Here is a 23,860-nt window from a genome sequence, read left to right on the forward strand (position 1 = left end):
CCCTTTATCTGATATGCTGTTTGCAAATCTCTTCTCCCATTCCGTAGGTTGCCTTTTAGTTTTGCTGCTTATTTCATTTGCTGTGCAGAAGCTTTTTATTTTGATGAGGTCCTGGTAGTACATTTTTGCTTTTGTTTCCCTTGCCTCTGGAGACATGTTGAGTAGGAAGTTGCTGTGGCTGAGGTCAAAGAGGTTTTTGCCTACTTTCTCCTCTGGGATTTTGATGGAACCTCTAGGATCTGTTGGAAGTGCTGCTAGGATTTTGATGGCTTCCTGTCTTACGTTTAGGTCTTTCATCCATTTTGAGTTTATTTTTGTGTATGGTGTAAGAAAGTGGTCAGGTTCATTTTTCTGCATGTTGCTGTCCAGTTTTCCCAGCACCATTTGCTGAGGAGACTGTCTTTATTCCTTTGGATATCCTTTCCTGCTTTGTCAAAGATTAGTTGGTCATACGTTTGTGGGTCCATTTCTGGGTTCTCTATTCTGTTCCATTGCTCTGAGTGTCTGTTCTTGTGCCAGTACCATACTGTCTTGATGATTACAGCTTTGTAGTATAGCTTGAAGTCCGGGATTGTGATGCCTCCAGCTTTGCTTTTCTTTTTCAAGATTGCTTTGGCTATTTGGGGTCTTTTCTGGTTCCATACAAATTTTAGGATTGTTTGTTCTAGCTCTGTGAAGAATGCTGGTGTTATTTTGATAGGGATTGCACCCTTCCACTTTTTTGACATTCAGTTGTTAAAAAAAAAGCCTCTGTCATTACCAGTTTCCTTGTGAAGGGTAGAACTGGTTAGGATTTCCAGGGGTTGTACTTATTTTATATTTATTATTACTTAGGTAATATATGAAATCTATTATTCCAGGAGATTTGTGGTAGTTTGTGCTACTTAATACGATCTAGGAATAGCTTACCTTTCTTTACAATCTTCACTTTGATTCCTGTAACACTCTCCATAAAGCACTAATGTATTTTCCACTTCCACTGAGCACTTACTGTCGGCATACTGACCTTAGTCCCTGTTTTTCCCTCCAGGGTCATCTAGTAGCAGACACCCAAATCAGGCAACTCCAAAGAAAAGTGGATTAAAGAATGGCCAAATGAAGAATAAAGATGACGAGTGCTTTGGGGATGATATCGAGGAGATCCCAGACACAGATTTTGATTTTGAAGGGAACCTGGCCCTTTTTGACAAGGCAGCTGTGTTTGAAGAGATTGATACCTATGAGAGGAGAACTGGTACCCGTTCCCGGGGCATCCCAAATGAAAGGCCTACTCGGTACCGCCACGATGAGAACATCCTGGAGTCGGAGCCCATTGTCTACCGGCGGATCACTGTGCCCCACAACGTGAGCAAGGAGTTCTGCACTGGTGAGTTGCACCAGGTCCGCTTTCCACTGGCTGCTCTTCCCACTCCATTATGCCTGAAACACAATGACCTAGATTCTGAATCAGAGGCTTGCAGTAGGAATTAACTAAAGTGGCTTTGCGGTTGGCTTATTATCATTGTCTCTTGGGAATTGTGGCTAATGTAGCATACTACCTATCACAGCATAGGGTAGGGGGCTGATTTCATGTCCATTTATATCCTACATCTGACAGGATCTGGTCTGCTCTTTATTTAGTGTGTTGTGATTAACAACTAAAGGCATAGGAGCCAACTAATCAGATCTTTGACTTTTCACTTTGGCTTGCCTATTACTGCCTTTACATTTTACCAGAGGTTCCACTCTGATTCACTAGTTGTTGGGGTAAAAAACAGTTGGAGATGGATGGTTGACACCATTGGCTAAAATTGGGGTTTTAATAAATTACGTTTGTTTACTATGCTGTCCTTATTTCCTGAGAGCCCTGGTCATCTGGAAGTTTGGCTAGTCCTAATTCTCATGTAACCAACTAGTGCCTGGGTAGTCACCTAGGTCACTATATTGGGTAGTCTAGTCTATTACCTCAATGGTTTTTAAGTTCCTTTTTCTTTTTCTTTTCTTTAAATGTTTATTTTATTTTGAGAGAGAGCATGAGCGGGGGAGGGGCAGAGAAGGAGACACAGAATCCCAAGCAGGCTCCAGGCTCCAGGCTCCAAGCTGTCAGCACAGAGCCTGACGCGGGGCTCAAACTCACAAACTGAGATCATGACGTGAGCTAAAGTCAGACGCTCATCCAACTGAGCCACCCAGGTGCCCCAAGTTTCTTTTTTTTATATGAAATTTATTGTCAAATTGGTTTCCATACAACACCCAGTGCTCATCCCAACATGTGCCCTCCTCAATGTTCATCACCCACTTTCCCCTCCCTCCCACCCCCCCTTCTCAGTTTTTTTTTTAAAGGTCTCTTATGGTTTGCCTCCTTCCCTCTCTGTAACTTTTTTTCCCTTCCCCTCCCCCATGGTCTTCTGTTAAGTTTCTCAAGATCCACATAGGAGTGAAAAACATATGGTATCTGTCTTTCTCTGTATGACTTATTTCACTTAGCAAACACTTTCCAGTTCCATCCACGTTGCTACAAAAGGCCATATTTCATGCTTTCCCATTGCCAAGTAGTGTTCCACTGTGTATATAAACCACAACTTCTTTATCCATTCATCAGTTGATGGACATTTAGGCTCTTTCCATAATTTGGCTATTGTTGAGAGTGCTGCTATAAACATTGGGGTACAAGTGCCCCTATGCATCAGCACTCCTGTATCCCTTGGATAAATTCCTAGCAGTGCTATTGCTGGGTCATAGGGTAGATCTATTTTTAATTTTTTGAGGAACCTCCACTCTGTTTTCCAGAGTGGCTGCACCAGTTTGCATTCCCACCAACAGGGCAAGAGGGTTCCTGTTTCTCCACATCCTCTCCAGCATCTATAGTCTCCTGATTTGTTCATTTTAGCCACTCTGGCGTGAGGTGATATCTCAGTGTGGTTTTGGTTTGTATTTCCTTTTTTTTTTTTTTTTTTTTTTTTTTTTTTTTAGTATTAGGATCTTTTCTTCAAACGTGGCATTTGAGGCAGATAAATGCAGCTGTGGAGAAGTGGTCTTCTTCACCCCTCTCCCTGTCCCTTCCACCCCAAACCACATTATTATCTGGGCTTCTGGGAATACAGTTTGAAAACCATTGTTACTGAAGGATCTTAAAGAACAAAGGAGGAATCATAATCATTTTAATTAAGTAGAGAAGGAACTAAGTACAATATTCATTTTGGTTTGAGGGTTTGAATATAGGGAATATAAATCTAGAACAGTAGTAGCAGTTATAGGAAGTATTATGGAGATGACTTAATTACATTTGGAGCAAAATCAGATGTGGTGTGGCTTTTTTGTAGACAGTAATAGGGTTTTGATGTATTTGGTTTGCTGAGTATAGAAATTTGCATGTGCTTTCCACGCTAAAACAAAAAATAAGCCGACTCTGAGGCTAAGAGAGATTACCAAGTTATTTTCCATCGGTCACTGGCAGATTCTGGTGGGCATGCCTCTTTACTGAGGTAGTTTCCCTAAGTGGCACTGGCAGTGTAACTTGCTGAACTCCTTTGATTTTTACCACCTATGCATAGGCAAACAGCCTAGCTCAGAATCAGGCTTAATTTGCCAGATTTTAAACTTTTCAAAGGCAGCTGTCATCCAACAGGTCTGATAGTACAGATTCTGCTATTTATCTACCCCTATGGCTCCCCTTTTTTACTGCTCTCATTTGTAAAATAAGCTGCCTCTGCTGGTGGCTCTCTGAGCTGAGGTGGTTGGGCCATGCGGTATGTCATTTCCCTGAAATCCCTGAGCTTGGGGAGATATAGACTGCCTTGGAATGAAGTGGCTAAAAGGGAGGGAATGATAGACTCAGGAAAGATTCTCAGATCTAAAAAGAACCTGAGAAAACATTGCTAGAGTAGGCAAAGGGGAGGGGTGGGAGTTTTTTCCTACTATACATTCCACCTCCCTAACTTGATTTTTGCACCTAGTTTAATTTAATGACCGAAGTAAAAAGTTCCCTCTCTTACGTGAAACTTTTCCAGAATTGCCATTAACAAACATACTACAAACCCCATGAGGTGGTCCTCAGCCAAGAACTCCGGTATGGCGGCTTGTGTATAGTGACCAGTTGTACCTGACTGAGGCATGACAGTGAGAGGAGGAGAGGCCCTGCAGCTTCATGCCATCTGGTTTTCCTCTTTGTCATCAATAGTGATCAGGAATGCAAATGAAGCCCTTTTGCCAAGCAGGGTCTATGCTGGAAGTAGAGCAAGCGAGCTGTTGCCTTGCGGAGCAGCTTCTCCTACAGGTGGTTTTCAACTCTGATCCAGGAACAAGAGACAAGCCTCAAAGTAGGTTTTTACTGTTATTCAGATAGTGCACGGCTGGGGGCACTTTTCCACTTGGGTTTACTATGCAAATGTTACAGTTAGAATAAGGCAGACTATCTGGAATAGGTGGGGGAATAACCTAAGACCATCAAATGTTAGTGTTAAGTTACTTGATCACTTAGTATGATTTTCTCATTTTACACATGAGGACATTGAGGCCCAGAGAGATAAAGGCTCTTATAAACCTTATCTGTTATATTTCATTTTATCTTCCAAGTGTGGATACGTTAAAAAGGAAGAAGAATATAGTATAAGAAGAGAAGGGCATGTAATAGCAAAATAGACTGCAGTCGTTTCTTTTTAGTATTCCCTCAGGAATGGGCCAGCTTAGATCAGCCTCTGTGGGGAGTGACTTGGCTGGCTCCCCAACTAGCCTTTGAGCATTCGTGTCCTAGAACCCCAAATACCTTGTTTTCTGCTAATCCCCAGGGTAGCAAAAGAGCAACAACATGTTTACCACCCATTTGGTGATGGCTTGGGTTTTGGGATTCTGACAGCTTGCTGCTGGTATCCAGCACACTGACTGTATGCTAAGTGGTGTCAACTGTTTCTAAGCCGTTATGCTGTCATTGCTTACACTCCTCTTGGCAATCCTCTGCCGACTGTGTGTGTGTGTGTGTGTGTGATGGGGGCAGTGTTCTAAAAGGTCTGTTGATTGGGAAAACACGTTCAGGAAGCAACTAAATTTAGCTCTTTGTTTAACCCAAATCTTTTCTCTCTGGAAAGCCTTTTTGAGTCCTTTGATAGTGCTGTTTCCAACAGTCACAGATTGTCAGATATTCCTCCACTTGGACTTACCCTGCTAAATAACGATATCCAGGAGTCATATACTTGTGTGTTAAGTTTGGCTATAAATAGTGTGAGATGCGTGTGCGCTCTCTGTGTTCGGTGGTAAGCGGTCCCCAAAGAACACTAGTTAGGAGAGAGATAAGGCTTCGAAGTAGAATCTTTGCTCAACATTCATAATACTCTAAAAGAAATACTTACGACCATTCGGTCAGAATACTGTGCTTATTTTGTGTAAGTGACTCTAAGACCTTGCATTCGTTACTAAAATGTATCAGAAAATGGAAAGATACCATATATGCCTAGAGTCCTGTGAGCGTGGACATTAATTGCACTGGATATTGAGAAGCAGGAGAGGTCCTGAAGGCTGGGCTGATGAGGGACGGCTTCACAAAGGGAGCAGGACAGAAGCCTTGAAGCACTGGGCAATCTTTGCTAGGCAGAGAGGAAGAGGAGATGTGTGGGTGGGCTGGTAGGTGCTGGTGAATAGTGTGAAAGAGCCATGGGAGATTGGCCATTGTCTGGTTTGGCCAGGGCACTGAGTTTGCATGGGGGACTAACAGGAATTAAAAATACTTTGGACCGGAATACAGAGCCTTGTGTGCATATGCTGTCCTTGTCCTATGCCATAGAGAGCAGCTTAAGGGTTCTGAAAATGACATTATCTCAAATCTCTTTTAGGAAGACTTTTAGTCTACTAAGACTGGTCTCATGATAGAATTCAGGGTACAGTGGGAGGACAGAGGGACGAGAGCAGCAAGACTGATTGAGCTCTGGACATAACTCATTACCAGAGGTTTGGGGCTCTGAGTGGAAGGAAAGAGCTGTGAGAGAAATGGTACAGAGGAGTGTGATGGTTAGAAACAGGTAGAAAAGGGTTGAGTGGGCGGGAGTGTTGAAAGGCATCAAGCCCGTGGGGCAGGAAGAATGGCCGTGAGCGTCTAGTGATAGTTAGACTGCGTAAGTCTGCAGTGGGCCAAGTCTGCATGGTTTTGTGATTTTTCTGCCCGCAGTGCTTTGTGGCTGAGCTCAGAAAAGACAAGCAGTAGAGTTACCTCACTGAGAGAGAGGTCAGGGAGTTAATGCAGGCTTCAGTGAGGAGGCATCTGTAGAGTCAGAGAGCAGAGTTATAGAGCCAAATTGGGGCTACTGAGCCTATTTCCTTCTCTGTAAAGTGGGATAAAATTGTCAATTAAATGAGATCATGTGGAAAAGCAGCTAGTACAATGCCCAGCTTGTGATCGTTAGTCAGTATTTGACTTCAAATAGAATTGCAAAGGCTGCCTCAGTAAGGTTATTTCAAAGCATCTACGTTTATAAAATTTCTACCATGTGCCAGGCACCGTTCTAGACCCTCTGGGTAAGTCATTAGTCATTGTCTGCCACCTCAGGGACCTCAGGAGTAACTAAATGTGTAAACAAATAATAGAACTGTGTACAAGGTTTAGAGGCGGCAGAAAGGGGATGGTGGGAACCTGTTTTAGGAGAAGCAACATCATTGTGATCAGTGTCATAGTATTGAAAGTTCATTGGGTATTTATGATGACTATGTCACGGGCACCATTCTGAGTACTTCACGTGCTTGTCACAGTTTTCACAGCACATCTGTGAGATTGCCCTGTTCTCCTCGTTTTGTTATTCCCATTTTGTTGGCATTAAGTGGTCCAGTAAACCTTTCAGTCAGGAATGACTTTAAAGTGTCTTGAATTCTTCATTTCCTGAGTTCTGATAAATTCTTCTTGGGTATATTTATTTAAGAACCCTTCCTATTGGGTAGAATTCTTGTTTAACTTCTGCCATTTGTTTTCCACTGTGTAGCCTCCTTCAGCCCTCTAGTATTTAGAAGCCCAGATGGGAGGCAGTGGGGGGGGCTGTTGGTGCAGGCCCCAAATCTCTGCAGTTGTCCCATTTGCTTTGTCTGAAGGATGTTTCTTTGCCACCATACTATCTGCCCATTGAGATTTGCCCAGCAAATGTATGAGGAGGATGACCGGAAACGAGTTACTATTTACTGTCTTGCAAAACGATCAAGTCAAAGTTTAAGTGGGGCTCTCTGGTCTGAGCTCCCTTTGCGTCCATTACCACTTACCCATGCCCATTTGTCTTGGTAAAAGCAGTTCTGGTTCCTACTTCGAAGGGGAGCTGCTGGTGAAGCCACAGTTGGTTTGTTCCTGCTGCTTTATGGCTTGCCTCTTTATTCTTCCCACCTTGGCTAACTGAGTCTTTGAGCTTCAGTGGGGATGTGTCTTGCTGTCAGGACAAGCTTGACCTTTGGCATTTCAGGCTGGCAGTTGTCTTCCACACTGGCGTTCCATTTCTGCCTCTGAGCTCTGGCTGCCTGCTTCTGCCTCTTGTCACTGAGAGTCCCTTAAGAAGTATTCTAATCCTTTCAAGACCAGCAGTGTTCTTCTCTCTTGAAGAACAGGTAAACAGGAAATCTGCTTTGGGTTTCTATGTGTGTTCAGTAGGAATTCAGAAAGAAATAAATCTCTGAGTTTAGAAGTGGCCACTGAAGAATTTTACCATAAGGGTAGTGAGACTTCCTTCAGCGCTTGTGCTCCTGAGAGCTACAGGGACACATCAGGAGGTAAATTCTAGCAAATGTTCTGGATCAAAACGCCTGCACTAATACACCTGTGCTGCGCCAAGTGCCACCATAATTTTGCACTGAACAGAGTTAACCTAGTTTTTTAAAATTGTGTCTCTGCTAGCGGACTTCCTCGACAGTGACTTGGTTGATTTTAGGAACCTCAGATTCTAACAGAGTTGAGGGAGTAGTCAAACCCTTTAGTATGTTGTCCTTCAGAGTTTGGGGGCCTGGGTAATCAGGTAGATACTTGTCTTAGGCCTGAGGGGCTTCATTGTAGTCATTGGCAATCTCATGAGGTTTTAGAGCAGTATTGTTAAGACGGTGTCTTGGCTAGACCCTTCCCCCAGTAATGAACATTTGTGCTTCCTACAGTCTTTGCATGGGAAAAGGTCTCATGACAACTTTTGCAAGAGTTTTAATTTAAGAATTTATATATTTTTAGTTAAATTTTTTTAAATTTATTATTTTTTTATTTTAGAAAGTGCAAGTGTGGGGGTGGGTGGAGAGAGGGAGGGAGGGAGGGAGTCTTAAGCAGGCTCCACATTCAGCGCAGAGCCCGTTGCGGGGCTTGATCCCATGACCCGGGGATTATGATCTGAGTTGAAATCAAGAGTCAGATGCTCAACTGACCAAGCCACTTAATTTAATTTCACCAGGTGCCCCTTAATTTAAAATTTAAAATTTAAACTAAGGCCTGGAGGGTCCAGAAACTTGGTATATATTATGACCTCACAACTGAGCTTTGATATATCAAAAGCTGCCAGTTGGTCATTTTATTGTTTTTTTTAGAAAATGATTTGGTCTTTGTGAATGTGACCACTTTGCCAATATGTATCCTCTTCCCATTTCAGAGCCACAGGTGTCTAGCCAGAGTGAGGAAGGAGTTTGATTTCAACATATGCACCATCCACCATCTTCCTTAAATTCGACATACCGCAGCTAAGTCAGTCGTCCCTTCCCAGCATCCTTGCCTCTTTCCCATTCCTGTTCCTTTGAGTGCAATCGCCGTTCTTTAGGTGCCTGGCATAAAATAGGCAGCCACCTTTGCCTTTTCCTTCTCATAAAAATTCATGACTAGAAAGGATCCTAGAGGCCATTTTTCTTCCTTCCCTTCCCTCCCCTCCCCTCCCCTCCCTTTTTCCTTCCTTCCTTCCTTCCTTCCTTCCTTCTTTCTTTCTTTTCTTTTCTTTTCTTTCTTTTCTTTTCCTTTTCTTTTCTTTTCTTTTCTTTTCTTTCCTTTCCTTTCCTTTCCTTTCCTTTTCTTTCTTTCTCTCCCCTCTCTCCCTCTTTCTTTCTTTCTCTCCCTCTTTCTCTTTCTCTCTTTCTCTCTCTCTCTTTCTTTCTCTCCTCTCTCTCATCTCTCTCTCTCTCTTGCTTTCTTTCTTGAAGGCAGACTGTAACATGCAGCACCTCATTTGGTCTCGAAAGCTTGACTCCCCTATGTTCTCCTACAAATGGACCTTGAGAGCTTGTTTGGAGGCTCTAGCAGGGGAGCCACCCGTATACCCTTGACCCAAGAATGGCCCTCCTCTATTGGGGAAGGTCGTCCTTTTCACCCAGCTCGCAGCTTCGGGAGGGATGCACATGGAAAGGTGAGGAAGAAAGGGGACACCTGCCTAGCCAGCCAGACCAGCCAAATCAACCCTGGAGATCTGTGGGGTGACAGATGTCGTAGCCCGTGTGCCCTCACATCCTTTTTTTTCCTAATAGCAGATGTAGTGATTCCTTCTGTAGCAGCCCTGGCAAGGAACTTTTGTTTATCCTCAGTATTCATTTTGGCTTCAGGCTCTCCTATTCCTACAGAGTCACCCATTGAAATGGTCATGGCTTTTTAGTTTCTTGTGCTACCCCACAGGTTCCCTGTGTCATCTGATACCAGTTCATAGTCTTTCTGTCTTCGTTAACTTCCCCCTGCATAAAACACCTTGGCCTTTAAAGCCTTCTGAACTCTGGGCCCGCCTGCTACTCTAAGCCAGCCTTCATGTCAGCACCGGGGCTGCAGGAAGGGAAGTTTTCATCTGCACGTGTCACACAGATTCCAGCCTCTGGACTTTTGTTCATGGCTCCTCCCCACCGCATCTGGAGTACTCTCTCTCCTGTCATTCTGGCTACAATCCTGCCTGTCTTTCAAGGCATAGTTCAGATTGAGAATTGATACCTACCGCCTGCAGCCCCTGATTTGAAATCGATACATGACACTTGTGCTCAAGACCACAGTTCAGTCTGTGTATTCTCTGGTATCTGCACATATTTTTTGTTTTCAGCTAGATCATAAGACTGTGGGAACAGGGTCTTTTTTCATGTTCTTTGTATTTACTCTGTCTTTTGCCACTCCCCACCCCACCACTGGCTTGAAGCGTTATTACTCTGCCCACATTCGCTGGTCCTATTTGAAGGCACTTAATTAACTTTCTCTTTTCTACCCCCAACTTTTTTACGTTGGAAACAATGTCAAACTTTCAGAAAAGTTGCTAGAATAGTATAACGAACACCAATACGCTTTTCGAACACCATGCGCTTTTCCTTTAGATTCACTTTAACATTTTGCCACATTTAGTTTGTATATAAATGCAAGTACACCCCTGAACCTTTGAGGTTTAGTTGGAGCACTCCTACTTCCTTCCATTCCCTGCTTGCTTCCCTGTGCGCTCAGCACGGTGCTGTGTGTACAACCACACAGTGAGATGGCTCTCAGGAAACTTTTAAAAAAAAATTTTTTTTTCAACGTTTTTATTTATTTTTGGGACAGAGAGAGACAGAGCATGAACGGGGGAGGGGCAGAGAGAGAGGGAGACACAGAATCGGAAACAGGCTCCAGGCTCTGAGCCATCAGCCCAGAGCCTGACTCGGGGCTCGAACTCCCGGACCGCGAGATCGTGACCTGGCTGAAGTCGGACGCTTAACCGACTGCGCCACCCAGGTGCCCCTGGAAACTTTTAACCCAAATGTGTCCTCATGTTCACTCCATATCCACAACTTTCCAGTTGTCCCAGTAGTGTCCTTCGTAGCTGTGTTTATAGTCAGCAGTGGTGCATTACAGTTAGTTGTCATCTCTCGTTTGTTTCCTTTTAACCAAGACGATTCCCACAACTTTTGTTGTCTGTTGTGATATGGACATTTGTGAAGAGTCTAGGCCAGTTGATTTGCAGTATACTCCTTAGTTTTATTTACTGATTGATTGTTTCCTCTTGATGTGATTCGTGTTAACACATTTTTCCCAGGATTTTGGTGGGGCTCTGTTCTATTCAGGGTATCACGTCATAAGAATAGACAGTGTCAGTTTGTCTCACCACTGGGGCTGACTTAATCACTTGGTAAGGTATTGTCCACCGGATATCTTCTTCATAAAGCTCCTTCTCCCCTTCATAAGAAGTAATCTTGTCAGGAAGTCCTTTACACCCTTGAGTCCAAGGCTTGTTCCAGTGGAGCTTTTTTTTTTTTTTTTTTTAATTTTTTTTTTCAACGTTTATTTATTTTTGGGACAGAGAGAGACAGCATGAACGGGGGAGGGGCAGAGAGAGAGGGAGACACAGAATCGGAAACAGGCTCCAGGCTCCGAGCCATCAGCCCAGAGCCCGACGCGGGGCTCGAACTCACGGACCGCGAGATCGTGACCTGGCTGAAGTCGGACGCTTAACCGACTGCGCCACCCAGGCGCCCCTCCAGTGGAGCTTTAACCTGAAGGAATGAGGTCCATTGTGGACAGGGCGTTGGTCTAGTTGTTGTAAATGGAGGAAGGAAGACGTGAGGAGAGAATCCAAAACCTCTTACCCACACTTAACCTTTGGTTACAGCTGGGCTGTTGTCCAGCTGCAGAATGGAAAGCGCTGAGGCTGTTTTATAGGTGTCCTTTCCCATTCATTCGTTAATTCAACACCTATTGATGTAGACCCTCCACCAGGCCCCGTGCTAACAATGAAGGTACAAAGAAGAACAGGTTACAGCAGCAAATGAGACATATATGGTCCCTGCCTTCATGGAGTTTACAGTCTGGCAAAGTAGATAGTCCAAAACAAAAAACAAAAAAAACCCCAGTTGTTTACAAGTTGTATTCAGCACAGTGAAGGAAATAAGCAGCATGCTGAGACTGAGGGCTCTTTAAGCTGAGACCTGAAGAATGAGGAACCAGCCTTGAGTGTGGGTAGAGCATTGGAAGAGAGAAGAGAGGCCTCAGAGAGGGGACAGGCTTCCTAAGGCCAGAAGGGAGTTGAGGTGTTTAGGAGCCAAAAGGCAGCCAAGGTGCCTTGGAGCATGGTGGGAGTTGGGATTTAAGGTGAAAGGGGTAAAGTGAACAGGGCCCAGATCATGGGCCCTAATAAAGAGTATTAAGAGTATTTAGGCTTCCTGTAACACATTCTTCTTTCAGGGATACACTGGACACCAAATTTCATTTTGTGGTAGCTTTAATGTAAATCTACAGGGACTTTCTTGTACACTGTGGGTCTGAGGGTATGAACTTACCGGTGGTTTTTACTCCAAAGAAGAACCAGTGTGTTTACAGAGAACAAACCGATGGTTATTAGAGGGGAGGTGGTATGGGGATGGGTCAAGTAGAATGATGGGGATTAAGGAGTGCACTTGTTGTGAGGAGCACTGGGTGATTAAAATAAAAACTTCAAAACAAAACCCAACCAGTGTGATATTGCCCCACAGTTGAGTGACCACCACAAAATGGAATCGGCATTCATAGCCCCGGAGAAATCACCATGCCCGTTAATGAGCTGTGCTCCTCATTGATAAGACCTGGGATGCACACAGCCTTTCTAACCAAAGGGCCATGTCTGTGTGAGGATTGAGTTTAGATCTGAGATGACACTTTGTGGTGGGAGCCTTGTTACATAACCGAAAGGCTGGGAGGTTTGAGGGACAGGGAGGGATGTACATGCAGAGGCCGCTGGAGAAGGTTTGGACATGGTGCTTGAGGGTGTGAGAGTGTGTATATATGTCCATAAGGGAGGCAAAGGCCTGAAATAGTATGTAGTGGAAGGAGCCGTGTGGAAGTGACAAAGGCCTGAAGAAGGGGAGGCCACAGCAGGCACCGGGCTGCTGGCCAACAAGGCTGTATTGCTCTCGCAGCTTTGTGCTGCAGAGTGAGCTCCTAGCCTGTATGGGGTGTGCCTGAGTCGTTTTCCTTGGTACCTTAAGGTTAATTAGATCCTAAGATGTGCTCTTCTTGTCACGAACTGGCTATAATCCTGTCCCCCTTTCTGGTTTCGCCGACAGCTGTAAAATACATACTAAGAGAAACCCTACCAACTGATCTTACTGCTTTGGTTCCTGAACAATAAGGATCCACCTTCCAACCCAAACATAATTAGGCTTGGCTCGTGTTCAGGTTTGGCAGTGTTATTGTTTGCAATTTACACGCTATGTTCTTGGTTCCCTTCCTTTGGAGTTTATTTTATTCCCTCTGCCTGTTTCTGATAAGCCAGTCTGACTGGTTGGACTTTGTGTGTGAATGTGGAAAAGGAACATTTTGTGGTGCTTGCACATTCCTTTCAGAGAAACTGAGTAGGGTATGGTGGAATCCTAGACCCTGTAACTGGCAGACTGAGCAGGAAGGAATCCCGGCCTTGTCTTTCCCTAGGCTACAAAGTGTGCCGGTTGGTCAACGGTGACCCCCTCACCCCACTTCCCCGGCCCAGATCAGTGAGAGGCTGGTCATTGATGTGCAGCTCTCTGCTTTAGCATTTAACCAGCCAGGGTTTGGGGTAAGCTCTCCTCTCCCTGTACTGTGAGTTCTGTACCCTTAAGTGCCGAGGAGACAGGTAGCAGAAAATGCTCAGTCTGCCTCCAGAGAGCCCTCAGAATGGGAGAGGGGGTGCACATGCACGCAGCACACGACGTAGACCCAGAGAGAAAGCTTGATTTGTAGGGTGGCAGGCTCAGACTCACTGCCTTGATCCATTTCAGATCCAACAGAAAGCACATAACTGGGTGAAGAAGTGCACAGGCTCAAGGGAAAGCTCTCTCTTGCGTGACTTTGCAGGTAAAGAGGGGTTTGTAGTAGGCGGGTGCATGGCTTGTCTGACAGGTTAGGGTTGTTAGTGACTTATGACTCCCGAGAGTTCACTGGACCTTTTCACACCACTATCAATGGTTCCTAATTAGTTCTGATAATATGTGCGTGTCTGGAGCAGGCCGTAAAAACGACTGTTTTAATCAGCTGTTGACATGCAAGGTCAGGCTGCAGCCTCCCTAGAACTGACATTTCAGAGAGTGGGAGAGGAGACAGCCTGTGTTCCTAATGGCGCTGTTTGTGCCAAGGCGGGAGTAGGACTCAAGCAGGTGGAGGGGTTCGGTTAACCCGCAGGATAGTGTCAGTGTGGATGTGTAGACTTCTTGTATTATCATCATTACATAAATTATTATTATTTCACCTTCCCTTGAGAGGATGTAGACCTTGGTGCTTTGGGTTCAGTCTTTGTGCTTGGGTTCCTGTTGTTCAAATGTACCAGTCTCGTTCTGTGTGGTTTTAAGAATCTGTGTAGGGAGGACTGGATCTCTGGTAGAACTTCAAGAAATTATTCCTGAAATGATCAGTGAGGAAGACAAGTTTTTCTATAGAGGGTTCTGGAACCAGTAGGATAATGATGAACTTCTTGACAACTCCTACCATAGAGTTAGGCCAGACCAGAAATAGCACCAGGATTGCATCATGTGTATGTTTGAGTACTTGATGAGAACCCACCTCTGTTGATGAATGTTGCTGAGACAAGTTGAAGAGGTGGGGGGCCAAAGAAGTGAAAGGTTTTATTTCCCTGCTCTGAGGAGTTTACAGTCCAGTATAGATGAAGACACAGGATCTAAAAAGGCACCTGATCCAGCCAGACAAAACTAGTTACCTGCAATCCCATGATGCCTTGCCAGTTGGAGTCTGTGTGTATCAGTCTGTTGGTCCGTAAGGCCAAAATGGGACTCTTTGGCAAAAGTCTGCTCCCTTGGGGCCAGTCCAGTGGCTTCTAGTATTTGTAAGGTGGCATCGGTTGTCAAGATGAGCTGCCCATTACAGATCACAGTTTTTTACTTTGGCATTTCTTTCCTGTCCTGGTTTTCCTGGGCCCTGAAACAGCTCCTGGTATGTTGTAACTGATGCAGGTGAGACTCTTTCAAGTGTACCAGCTACTGCAGACCTCGGCCTCACGAAACCAAATACTTTCCATGGTGTGCTTTCAGTGACTGTGATTCTCCCTAACATTTATTGAGTTTCTTTCTTTATGGCAAATAAAATGTTGAAGATTCTTCTCAGTAGCTTGCTTTTTTCTATGTACTCTTTCCCTGAGGTAGAAGTGTTAGGTTATACTCAACCCCAGATGGGGAGAAAACGACAAATTATTTGAGGAAACAAGTTGCTCGTTGAATTTCTTAAGAAAGAGGAAGGACAGAGTAGAAGAGAGGAGGAGGAGGAGGAGGAGGAGGGAGGAGGAGGAGGGAGCAGATGGGAGCAAGTCATCCGGCCTAGACAGTGAGCAGCAGGGAGCAGAGTGTCAGGAGGCTTAGCGTCTGTTCCACTTCTGGGGAAGAAGTCCTGCTTGTGAGGACTAGCCCCACTGCCAGGGATGGCGTTCCCCCCACTTTGGGAAAAACGTGTTCCCTTCTGACGTGGCCGATAGGTTGCTGTTACATGCTGTGCCGCCTTTTCTGGGTAGTAACAAAATTGATCTTGGTAGACTTGGCTTTTATGGCTAGAGCTAAATTGCTAAGAGCGCTGAAGCTCGCCTCTGCTCTTTGGTAACATGAACAAGTTGTTACTCCCTTCCCGTCCACTACTTGAGCCCTGGAGGGCTGCATAGCACACCCCGGTCCCGATCAGGCAGATGGGCCAGGGGAGGGTTGGTCTTAGAGTCTTGGCTTTCACAGAATCCTGGATTGAGTACACCCACTTGTGGATCTGGTTTCCTGTTATCACTTACCCTTTCTCTCCTCACCTCCTTTTGAACTGCAGACTCGGGCCTGGTTGTCCCAAGTGTTTCCTATGAGCTGCATAAAAAGCTGTTGTCTGTGGCCGAAAAGCACGGGCTGACTCTGGAGCGGAGACTGGAGATGACAGGGGTGTGTGCCAGTCAGATGGCATTGACCCTACTCGGAGGACCCAACAGGTAAATAAATGCCTCCAGACCGGCAGGAGACAGAATGGTGGGCAGGTGCTGCTCGCCGAGGAGTTTGTCAGTGTGAGTCCCTCTGTGAAGTCACTTTCCTGGGTGCTGCGAGGGGTTTTTTGCCCCTCTTAACCCTTTGACCCTTTCTCTCCCTGATAATAGCTGGTTCATGACACTCCTGCTGGCCACCAGAGGCCTGCCTTCTGTGAGCCTTCAGAGACGCAGCCTTTGGCACTTGTCATTCACTTCAGACAGGCTGGGATACAAATCAACCCCAAGTTCCATATCTGAGAACTTCTGGAGCCACTCTTACAACTGGGTGTGAGAGCTGGAGTTCGGTGCCTTCCTACCTGCCCTTGGGCCCAGATATCAAGAGCAGTGCTTAATTTTATTTGTGGTCATTTACTGAGATCATGCGTCAATCCTTGTGCTAGGACTAGGGACACAAAGAAGAATGAAATACGCTCCTGCCCTCCGGAAGGCTGGTGAGGTCTCCAGAAAGTACGATGCTGTGGTAGAGGAAACCAGAACGTACAGGAAGCCACAGTCCTACTCCAGGCTGGGCAAGTCAGTTGTCCTGCCTGGAGCAGCAGCATCTAAGCTGCGTCCTGCGGAGAAGGGGGAATTCACCGGGGCAAGCAGGAAGGGAGGGCAGGAGCAGGTGTCGGGAGGGAAGGCGCCGAGGGCAGAGGGAATTGAGGGCATGGGAGTGGCCGGGATCTGGAAAGTCACTCTTGTGTGGCTGGAAAGTAGGGCTTTGGACCAGCTGAGCAATCGGGAGCTGCCAAAGAAACAGCAGTGTGGGGGCAGGGTGCGAATGTCCTCACCAGGTCACATTCCTCTCCAGCTGGCTTCTTGGGGCCGGTTGTCCTTGTGCCTGTCTTCTCCCTGCGTTGGAACTCTCAGGAGGCCATCTCCAGCTCCTTTGCAGCAGTTGCTGGTTTTCCTTTGAGAAAGATCACCACAGCCAGTAATCTTTGTCATGTGTGTGGGGTCCCATATGGTTTATCACTGTGCTTGCACAACAGTGTTGAATTTGATCTTCTTAACTTCACTTCGAAGGTAAATCTAGCCTGGTGTTTGAGGCTGAGCAGGCTGAGGCTCACAGAGCTGTAAGACTTGCCACGTTGACACTGCTGGTACTTGGTGGAGCCGGTCTCCCGCCCAGATAGGCCTGGACTCTGCCCCCTGCCGTGGGGTAGGCGGTGCCATGGTCTGCTTTGAGTCCTGACAGGGTGCCTCTGTGAGAGGAAGAGTCCGTTTCAGGAACGGACACGGGTGAGTCAGACGCCACAGCGCAGCAGTATCTGTCCGAAGGGAGAAGTACTTGTCGTATTTCCTTAAGATGCAGACGTAGTGGGGGAAATGAAATGGTTTGGTGTATAGGTAGAGTGCATTGCCAAATTCCCTAGAATTTATTTGGAGGACAGAGGTTTCCTTTTTGACTTGAACAGCATCTGTCATCTTCCTCCCTTTGGGAGAGTAGGTGACGGTCACTGCTAAGCAGGGACCTGAGCCTGTTTTTTGCTGTCCGTCTCTAGTTGCCTTCTGCCCTGGAGGCAGAGCGTACTGTCTGTGGGTTGGGAACAGCTCCAGAGTTAATCCTCCAAACCTCCTTACTTGTGGCTCAGCTTTGAATGGCAGGAGCTGGAAATGACTTCGTCAGGAAGTGGGTATCCAAGGGAGCTGCCAGCCCAGGAGACCAGGAAGCCCCGAGCCTGCTGCCTCCTCTGTGACCAGTGCTATAATGTGTCAGGCCCTGTTTAAATGCTGTCTATACCTCCATTGATCCACACAGCATTCTAGGGAAGAGGTACCATCCGTACCTACAGTGTTGCCCTTATTAGCTTACTGGCAGCTTGGTAAAGAGAACTTGGTTTGGCAACTGATTGAGGACGATTTAGAACTGCCATTTTCAGTACTTGCTCTGAGCTTCTTAGGAGTTGAGCCAGAGTAATCCTGGAAGACGTGAGCCTTGAGCTGGATCTCAAAGAAAACGTGGGTCAGAATTGACAAGGAGAAGCAGGAAGGAGCCTTACAGGTACAGGACACAGCGGGGCCAGCCTTGCTTCAGTGGAGCAGCATGTTGGGGAAGAAGAGTGAAAGCTGTAGAGGTAGAGAAGCGTCTTTGCTAAGCAGGATTTGGACCTCACAGGACACATAGAACAGTTCAGTGGTTTGATCGGAAAGCAGTGTTCTGGCAACCGTGTTATATGGAACAAGATCTGGGTTAACTGCCTAGTGAGAGGACCCAGCAGATGAAATGACACTGATGTGTGGGACAGGGCCAGTGCCACCTTGTAGACCTGGGATGCTGTGGATTTTGGCCCCCTCGGGGCCTGGGACTGTCAAAAACTCTGAGAGCAACGGGTGCACTCGTCTGGTTTAGGGTGCAAGGGATTGGCAGGTCTGCAGCTGATAGCGCTTATTTACCTTCTGTTCCAGGTTGAATCCCAAAAATGTTCACCAGAGGCCTACAGTGGCCCTGCTGTGTGGCCCCCATGTGAAAGGGGCTCAGGGGATCAGTTGTGGGAGGCATCTAGCCAACCACGATGTCCAGGTCATCCTCTTCCTGCCCAACTTTGTGAAGATGCTGGAGTCCATCACCAACGAGCTGTCTCTCTTCAGTAAGACCCAAGGCCAACAAGTATCTAACCTCAAAGGTGAGCATTTGCTAGGGCTGGGCTAATATGGCAAGCCCCCGCGCACCCACCCACCCCCGCCCCGCCCCCTCTTGGAGTTTGGTGGTCTGGTGCTGCCGCCCAGTGGTGGCATGTGGAAAAGCACCACAGGTGTAAAGTCTGTTCTGTCTGTAAGTTTTCGTGCATAAAGGAAGTAGTTAGGGTATTGACCTGCCTACTTCCCATCCCTTCACTGTCCTCCCTCTCCCACTTCTCATATGGAGAGCTGGGGACCCATTTGTTCATTTTACAGAACAGGCACTACTCCTGACACTGAGGATGTGGTGGATTTTTTTTTTTTTTTTAATCCATGCTTCATGGACTTAGGTTCTGGTTAGGACAGACAAAGAGACAAATAAGTAACGTTTCCATTAGGTCAGATGGTGGTCAGTGTTACGGAGACAAAGCAGGGAAGGGAGCTAGAGAGTGTTGGAGTGTTCGAGAGCTGGGTAGAGAGTAGCAGAGACCTCTTAGGGTCTGGTTGTAAAGAAAGGACCTGTGGATCACTATAAGGGTTTGAATGTTAACCCTGGGTGAAATGGAGAATCACTGGAGGAATAAGTGGAAGATAGAATCCATCTCAGGTCCCAAATGATCATTCTGGCTGCTGTTTGGAAGTAGACTAGAGGTTTACAAAGAGAGGTGTTAAGAGGCTCCTATGATACACTGGAACACAGACTGGTGATTCTGGTAGAGGAGGTGAAGGGTGGTCGGTTTCTAAATCAGTTTTTAAGCTAGAGGCTGCAGATTGGATATATGCGATGTGACAGGGAAGGGTTAAGAATGACTCCAAGGTGTTTGGCCTCAGTCACCTGAAGGATGGAGGTGCCATCCTGAGATGGGAAGATTTGTGGGAAGAGGTTTGGGCAGGAAGAGCAGAAGCTCAGGTAGAGGTGCTCAGTGGATATGCAGGTGGAAATGTTGACTGATACAGATGGGTCCGCAGGTGGGTGAAGGGGTCCGGCCTGGAGGGCCAAGTGTATAGGTGGGAATGAGCCCTGATGAGCTTGGATAAGCTATCTCCTAGAAAGAGAGAACAGGTAGGGAGTTCTTTGTTTAGAAGTCAGGGAGGGGCGCCTGGGTGGCTCAGTCAGGTTAAGCGTCCTAACTTTGGCTCAAGTCGTGATCTCATGGTTTGCAAATTCAAGCCCTGCGTCAGGCTCACTGCTGTCAGCACGGAACCTGCTTCAGATCATCTGTTCCCCTGTCTGTGTCTCTCCCCCTGCTTTCCCTCTCTCTCTCTCTCTCTCTTTCTCTCTCTCTTTCTCTCTCTCAAAAATAAATATTAAAAAAAAAAAAAAAATCAGGGAGTTGAGAGACCAGCTTAGGAGAGTGGTCAGTGAAGGAGAAGGGAAACCAGGAGAGCTAGGCACTTAGAAGGTAAGTGAAAAGCAGGGGTGTGGTGCCGTCAGCTCTGCCAGCAAGCAGCTCTAGGTTAGGCTCAAACGAAGACTGGGAATCGACCACTGGATCTAGCAGTGCGGAAGCTCCTGATGATCTTGACCAGAGCAGTTTCAAGGGGGGGGGGGGGGGCAAAGTGATTGGAGAGGGTTTTAGTGTGAGCTGGGGAGGAGTGGAGAGAAGAAATAGGAAGAAAGGGCTTTGCCAGGGGTCAGATGGCAAGTTGGGGCCAGACCCTGGGCCAGAACCTCAGTCTCCTATCAGGCCAGGCTCCTGTGTGCACATAGAACGTAAGACAGCACTCTTACTGTTGAGAGCCTAATGGCCCACAGGGACATCCCCCGACCCCTCATCATGGTGGCTTATTCTAAGTAAGGAAGCCATGAGTCCATAATTGAGAAATATCATTTCTTTAGGCCAAGAGCCAGGAAGGGGGCCTGCTGTGGGTTCCCCCTCTTGAGATCTGTAACATGATGCCCTTTTCCAGGTAGTTCTTCCTCTGGCTACCCAAAAAACCTTCCTTTTTCAACTCTAGCAGCTAAGTCTGAGGATGGTCTGAGTTTGGTCTGATTTCTTCTATTCTCAGTTTATCCTCTTAGGTTGGTCAAGACTTAACATACTTGTTGAGACCTCTGTTTTTATGCTGTCCCAGAGGCTTGGTTTGAGCAGGGAAGCTTTTTTAAATGCCTGGAGAAGTGATAGGTTTCCCTCTCCATTCTTAAGATTGGGCTGGAAGGACGGCCCATTTCCATGAGATGGGAGGGCGGGATGAGCAAGGCCCAGCTGGTTCCTGAGGTGTGAGTAGGCTAGCCCAAGGCAGAATAAGTAAGCGTGTGTTCTCTTCTGGCCTGCTTGCAGTTCTGGGGCCAGTCAGCCCATTTCTGCTGGGCTCTGGGCAGGGCTCCCCCTTCTCAGAGCTTAGTCGGATGTGCATTCCTGTGCCCAGAGGTGGCCTGCACAGCCATCAGGACAGTGCTTCGGCCTGGGGGTCTGTGAGAGGTCAGTGGTCCGTCGGGCTGATGTGCCCTTGGTCTCTGGTGCCCAGCCCAACTAGGCCTTGGAATTTCCGGAGCCTGACCCAGTCTTGAGAAAGCCAGCCTGTGGCGAGGCTCGGAGTGGTGTCAGAACAAGGTACCCTTGGGGCCACGTGGGCTCTAGTCCCTACCTGGGCTGCTCTCTACTTAAAGCGATTCCCAGATGGTGCTCTTTCCACCTGCAGATCTGCCCACTAGCCCCGTGGACCTAGTGATCAACTGCCTGGACTGCCCCGAGAATGCCTTCCTGCGGGACCAGCCCTGGTACAAGGCAGCTGTCGCCTGGGCCAATCGGAACCGGGCACCGGTGCTCAGCATAGACCCTCCTGTGCATGAAGGCGAACAGGGCATCGATGCCAAGTGGTCACTGGCTCTGGGCCTGCCTCTACCACTGGGGGAGCGTGCGGGCCGCGTCTACTTGTGCGACATCGGCCTCCCCCAGCAGGTGTTCCAGGAGGTGGGCATCAGCTACCACTCACCCTTTGGCTGCAAGTTTGTCATTCCACTGCACTCTGCCTAGAGGAGCTCTGGGCGCTGCAGTCCCCTGCTGCTCCGGACACACTGAACTTGACAACGAACGCCTTAAGGATGTGAAGCTTCATGGACCTTGTTAAATTTTTTCGCTTTTGGATTTGTTACTTCTGTGAGAGAACAGATCATATTTAAAAATGACCTGTCACCTGCCCTTAGCCAGGGAAGGCTTTCCCACTGGGTGTGCGGGGTGGGTGGCAGGCTGAGTGGCTCTAGGCATCTCTACACTTGGCCCCCTTCGCGGCTGGGTGGGGCTTTGTTTACAGACTTAGGCAGCTCACAGACCCGTGTTTCAGGTTTACAGTCACTGGGGCCTGGGCAAGCACCTTGTGGGATGGGGTGGGTCCTGTTTGGGGGCCCCTCCTTGCCGGAGCTTGCGGCTTCATCTCCCCTGCTTCCCTAGCCGGGCAGCCCCACCTTCTGATCATGTCGAACTGGCTGTGCTGCAGTTGCCCGCTAGAGGGCAGACTTGCACTCTGCATTCATTTTGAGGGCTTTGAGGAGGCTTCCTTCCCAGAGCCCCACCACAAGTTGATTTGGGGGCTTTTGACCCTTTCTCCTGAGCTGATGCAAGTTTTATGCTGGGATTTCTTTCAGGGGTCCTTCCTTTCCACTCCCATCGCTCCGAGAGGCAGGGAAGGGGGTGACATCAGGATGGTTTTACTGTATTGGGATTTTATACTGTTTTTCTGTTTTCAGCATAGGTAGTATAAGGTTATGTTACTGTAGAACCACAGTGCCCATCTTGCCAGCCGTGCCCCCCAGCCCCATACTCTCTTTAGCTGGGGGCAGAGCCTTTGCCTAGTCTGGGGCCAGAGCCCTCAGGGTGCAGCTTTAATGTTCAGTATTGGGGAGGTCCCTGGGGGAGCCTGGTGCTGAGCCAGAAGAGGCTCCCTGGTGCTTCTGTATTCGGCTACCACTATCCCACCCCAACTTCCTTGCCTGCATATGTACCCCAACTTCCTTCTGCCCCCCCCCAATCTTTCCCCTGAAAGGGTCCTCTGCAGCTGTCATCCCAGAGCAGGGCGCATGCCCCTCCCCTGTCTGGGCTCCACCCCAGTTCTTACAGTGTCTGGGCTTTGAACCCTTTATGGTTGTCCACTCTAGATGAGTAGGCTTGGGGCCAGCCCCCTATCTCAAAGATGCCAAAATGTGTCTAGTTCTAGATGAGCTAGCTGGTGGGGCTCAGCCATAGGAACATACTGCTGCTCAGGTCCTAAGGCAGTAAAGCCCTTGGACCTTCACAGGCTTAGGCCTTGGAGGCTGGTTTCAGAACAGGAGCTGTGCCCTGGAGTCCCTGGCAAGGGTCCTTGCAAAAAGCTCATGCTTTTAAAAGCCTCTTTCAGGAATTCAGGCTTCCTTCTGTTCTCTGCCCACCCACTCTGGTTAAGGCGGCGAGTGGGAGGGCTCGCCAAGGATCGTGGACACAGGGTAGGCCCTGGTACCTTGGGTTTCAGGCTACTTATCACTTTTCTTTTAGGAGCATAGCCAGGAGCAGATGAGGCAGGGCAGAGGGCTGGTCCCTCCTTTCCTCCCATCCTCCCTCAAACAAATTGTCTCCAGTAGTGGGAGGAAGCCAGACTGTGAGCCTTGTCGTGTGTATCCTCCCTGAGCTTCTGCTCACTCTCAGGGCCAAGAAGCTCCCAAGATGGGGCCCTCTCTTTAGAGGCAGGGCCATAATCTGAGGAGCAGTGCTGGATTACAGGCATTGTATGTTGTAAGCAACCATTAAGCAGATTTTGGGTGCCTGCCTGTTAATGCAGTTAGGCCCCCCCTTGGGTACAGTGGAAGGAAGAGCTCGAGGAACCCCAGCCCAACGGACTCTGCTTGCTCCGGTAAGTTGCAGTGGCCCTGGGGTGAGGACCGTGTTAAGGGACCACTGGGAGCTTATGCCCAAGCCTCTCCGTCTTCTCCCTGCAGGTGGCTCTGGAGCCTCTTCCTGCCTTCGGCCCGGGCCTTCTCCAGTGGTATTAAAGATAAGCATGATTCCTCTACCTTCGGCTCTTTTCGGAGGCCTCCTGCCCCCCAGTGCCCAGTCCCCAAGGGGCCCCAGTCAGGTGGTCGACTGTCACTCCTGCAGTTCTTGGGGAACTAAAAACCAGCACTTAAAATAAAGCTGAATGACGGAGTCCTGCGCTCTGTGGTAAATTGCTGTGTAGGCTGCAGTGAGGTACCGCCACTTGGGCCGTAGGAGCCCAGCTTGATCATTTCATGTCTGACAGCCTCCGGGAAACCAACTGTCAGGCACATGGGGCCTCAAGTGCCAGCCGGTGACAGGGATGGAAGAATACTAACACTAGGCGCCCCTGCCCAGGTGCAGCGGGCCACTTCCCCTAGGTTACACGGGCTGAGGGGAGCAGGTGCCCTCCAGCGGGTTCCCCCCGCTTCTGAGGCTCTTCTG

At 47.8% G+C, this 23,860-nt stretch overlaps 1 protein-coding gene across 2 annotated transcripts in view; it reads left to right on the plus strand.

The window, feature by feature from the left end:
* Positions 1–23,607, plus strand: part of EDC3 (enhancer of mRNA decapping 3) — a 61,260-nt gene extending 37,653 nt beyond the window's left edge. Inside the window, exons 4-8 of one of the 2 annotated variants that reach the window (XM_032593592.1) lie at positions 1,031–1,366; positions 15,659–15,812; positions 18,258–18,475; positions 21,114–23,294; positions 23,380–23,607. In XM_032593592.1, coding sequence (XP_032449483.1) covers positions 1,031–1,366; positions 15,659–15,812; positions 18,258–18,475; positions 21,114–21,448 — 1,043 coding nt within the window. In that variant the 3' untranslated portion in view covers positions 21,449–23,294; positions 23,380–23,607. Of the gene's footprint in view, positions 1–1,030; positions 1,367–15,658; positions 15,813–18,257; positions 18,476–21,113 lie in introns of both variants that reach the window. The other variant, XM_030317706.1, reaches the window with a different exon arrangement.
* The last annotated feature ends 253 nt before the right edge of the window (positions 23,608–23,860 follow it).

This window comes from Lynx canadensis, chromosome B3 (assembly GCF_007474595.2).
Source record: "Lynx canadensis isolate LIC74 chromosome B3, mLynCan4.pri.v2, whole genome shotgun sequence".
Lineage (NCBI taxonomy): Eukaryota > Metazoa > Chordata > Mammalia > Carnivora > Felidae > Lynx > Lynx canadensis.